At 49.8% G+C, this 2452-nt stretch overlaps 1 protein-coding gene across 1 annotated transcript in view; it reads left to right on the plus strand.

Annotated features, from left to right (window-relative positions):
• Positions 1-857: 857 nt before the first annotated feature.
• LOC119594091 (signaling mucin HKR1-like) overlaps positions 858-2452 on the plus strand; it is a gene marked incomplete in the record, with an annotated part of 3499 nt that continues 1904 nt past the window's right edge. Inside the window, 1 exon segment of the mRNA XM_037943146.1 lies at positions 858-2176. Within this exon segment, the coding sequence (XP_037799074.1) occupies positions 1786-2176 (391 nt within the window).

The following is a 2452-nucleotide window of genomic DNA, read 5'->3' on the forward strand; positions in this document are numbered from 1 at the left end:
CTATTATTTGGATCTAGTCATTTTTCTTTCACCTTTTAAGTAATAATATCATGTAAGGACTGCGTATATTTTATTTAAGCAAGACACAACTTACAGCTCATAAAAATCAAATAAATAACTTAAGCCAGTCATTTCAACGGCAGAGCGGTAGGCCAGACGTGTCTTACCATGACAAGTGATGCAATGTCGATGTTAGACTGACAGACACGAAAATAACCTGTTGACATGTTTTGACAAATAAACCCACACCCACTGAGTCAATTCTGCGGGCCGGGGAATGTATTTCGTAAACCCACTCTGAGTCTCTTTTCGTATTTCACCAACCATATTGCAGACAAAAGAAAGGGAGGCAAATTAAAGCGTGAGTGGGGTTTAGAGGCCATGGTTGTGTGTCTGCTAGAGAATCTGCCAAGGAGTTTTCTCCATAACATGTCAGTTACACACGAACATACTAGTGTTTGGGTCGTGTGCGTTCTAGCGGGAGAGTCCGTCTTTGCCGGTCACGATGCTATTGGATTTTTTTTATCTTTGGGGGTCGTGGTTGTTTTTGTGAATTCGACTAAGGTTTCGAATTAAGATTTCCTGCGTGTGGATGTCTGGCAGTGCGAATAAACTGACGTGTAGAGCTGGTCTTTTTTTTTTCACCCGGCGAGATTCCTGCGTCACTCCATAGATCAGATGAATTACGGAACTCGCACGCCTGGCACGGAGCTCGAATCGCCCCCTATGACTCAGATTCCCCGAAAGACCCTTTAGAAGACGTGTCATCGCCCAGCAACAGCAGACAGCCACATTCTTCATCGGAAACGCAATAAGTTCCGCAAGACGTAGAGGCGCTGGAACGCAGTGCAGTGGGCGGAGCGTAGGCGTGCCGGGCGGGCGGGGCTCCGGCCTCTCTCGGCTCGATTCAGATTTCAGTGTATCCCTAACCACGGGTCTGTTGTGTCGGGGTAAGGAGTACAATCGATCGAAGCACACAGGCGAACCCATACCTTCATGTTTAAAAATTCATAACAAGATACCTAGTGTGTATTGGAATTTGAGGTTATGAGAAATAGGAAGACCTGTTGTCAAGGCATTGTGAAAAATTATTGTCACGTTGATTTATTCGCAAGTTCTCCTTGCATGAGGTCATAAAGCACTTGCATGCCGATGAATCAATGGTGAAATTGATGTTGCAACTTAATAATCACATGAACCACATCAAAGTCAGTCTGTTTATTGCGTAACAAGCAATCAGGCAACAACTGAAGAAGAAAATACAGAAATAAAGTTTAATTTGTCCTTCGTTTCAAGGGCGGAAATGTCGCCTTGTTCGGCGGTAAGAAAAAACGATCAGTCAAAATATGTCCATTAAAATGCCGATGGGGTAATCACACCTACCACAAGTCGTGCATTGGAAATGTTTGAAGGTTAAAAGTTTATTAATCGTGTAAGATGTTAAGATTGTAAGCTCCATATCACCGAGAACAGTAGATTAATAACAGATCATTTCCCGCGGGAAGGCAGCTGCCTCCGAAATTCGCGTCGTTGGTCTGCCATCATGTTTATCTTTCTCTTGATTAATGTGGTGTTGGACTGCCATTAGGAAAGGCCCACGAGGCATGGCTGTAAAGGCGACCATAATCTGCCAAATGCCAGTCCCAGCAGCAGCGCTGAAGTAGAGGTGTGCCTGCCTGTCTCATGGGGTCTGAAGTCACCGCCTGAAGATGCTGTGGCAGATGCACGTCAGTCCCTGTGGGGGTTGACTCGCCATGGGTTCTGAAGTGACTGGCTAGAACTACCATGGATGTTAGTACACCGGACAGGGGGGTCCCGAGGCCCCCCGCGTCCCTGTTGCAACCCGCGCCGGCCCCAAGCCTGCCGGTGTTGTCGGTGTCGGGTGTTGGCGCAGCGCCCCCCGCCTCGGCCGCCGTCAAGGGCGCGCCCACTGTCAGGATCGTCCTCACGCCAGGGGGGCGGAAGGTGACACATCCCGTCATATCGCCCACCTGCAGGCACAACGCCATCACGACCAGCTCGCCGTCGGCCTCGGCAGCAGTGCGAAGAAGCAGCGTCACGACCCCGAGTGCCACCTCCCCAAGGTCTCCCTCCAGCAGGACGAGCGCCGGCGTCAGCACGTCCTCCGCGAGCCCCGGCGGCGCCCCCCTGCTGACCACCTCGGCGTCTTCAACAGGTTGGTTCGCCCGCTTGTCCTCTCGCTTCCCTCGCGTCGCGCCGTGACGGACGGACGCTTTCCGGAGTCGCGCCTCCGCGCGCTCGCTGCGAGGGAGGACGCGGAGTATGTGTGAACATTTTTTAAACAGACGAAAACTTACGCTAAAATGCACATTATTCGTTCTCGGAAGAACCAACAAATCTTGGCGCATTTTGAGTATACGAGAAATTACAGACAGATATGTTGAGAATGAATAGCAATTCAAGCGAAGTTCAGGTTATCCCAGCATATACT

This window comes from Penaeus monodon, chromosome 33 (genome assembly GCF_015228065.2).
Source record: "Penaeus monodon isolate SGIC_2016 chromosome 33, NSTDA_Pmon_1, whole genome shotgun sequence".
NCBI classification, from domain to species: Eukaryota; Metazoa; Arthropoda; class Malacostraca; order Decapoda; family Penaeidae; genus Penaeus; species Penaeus monodon.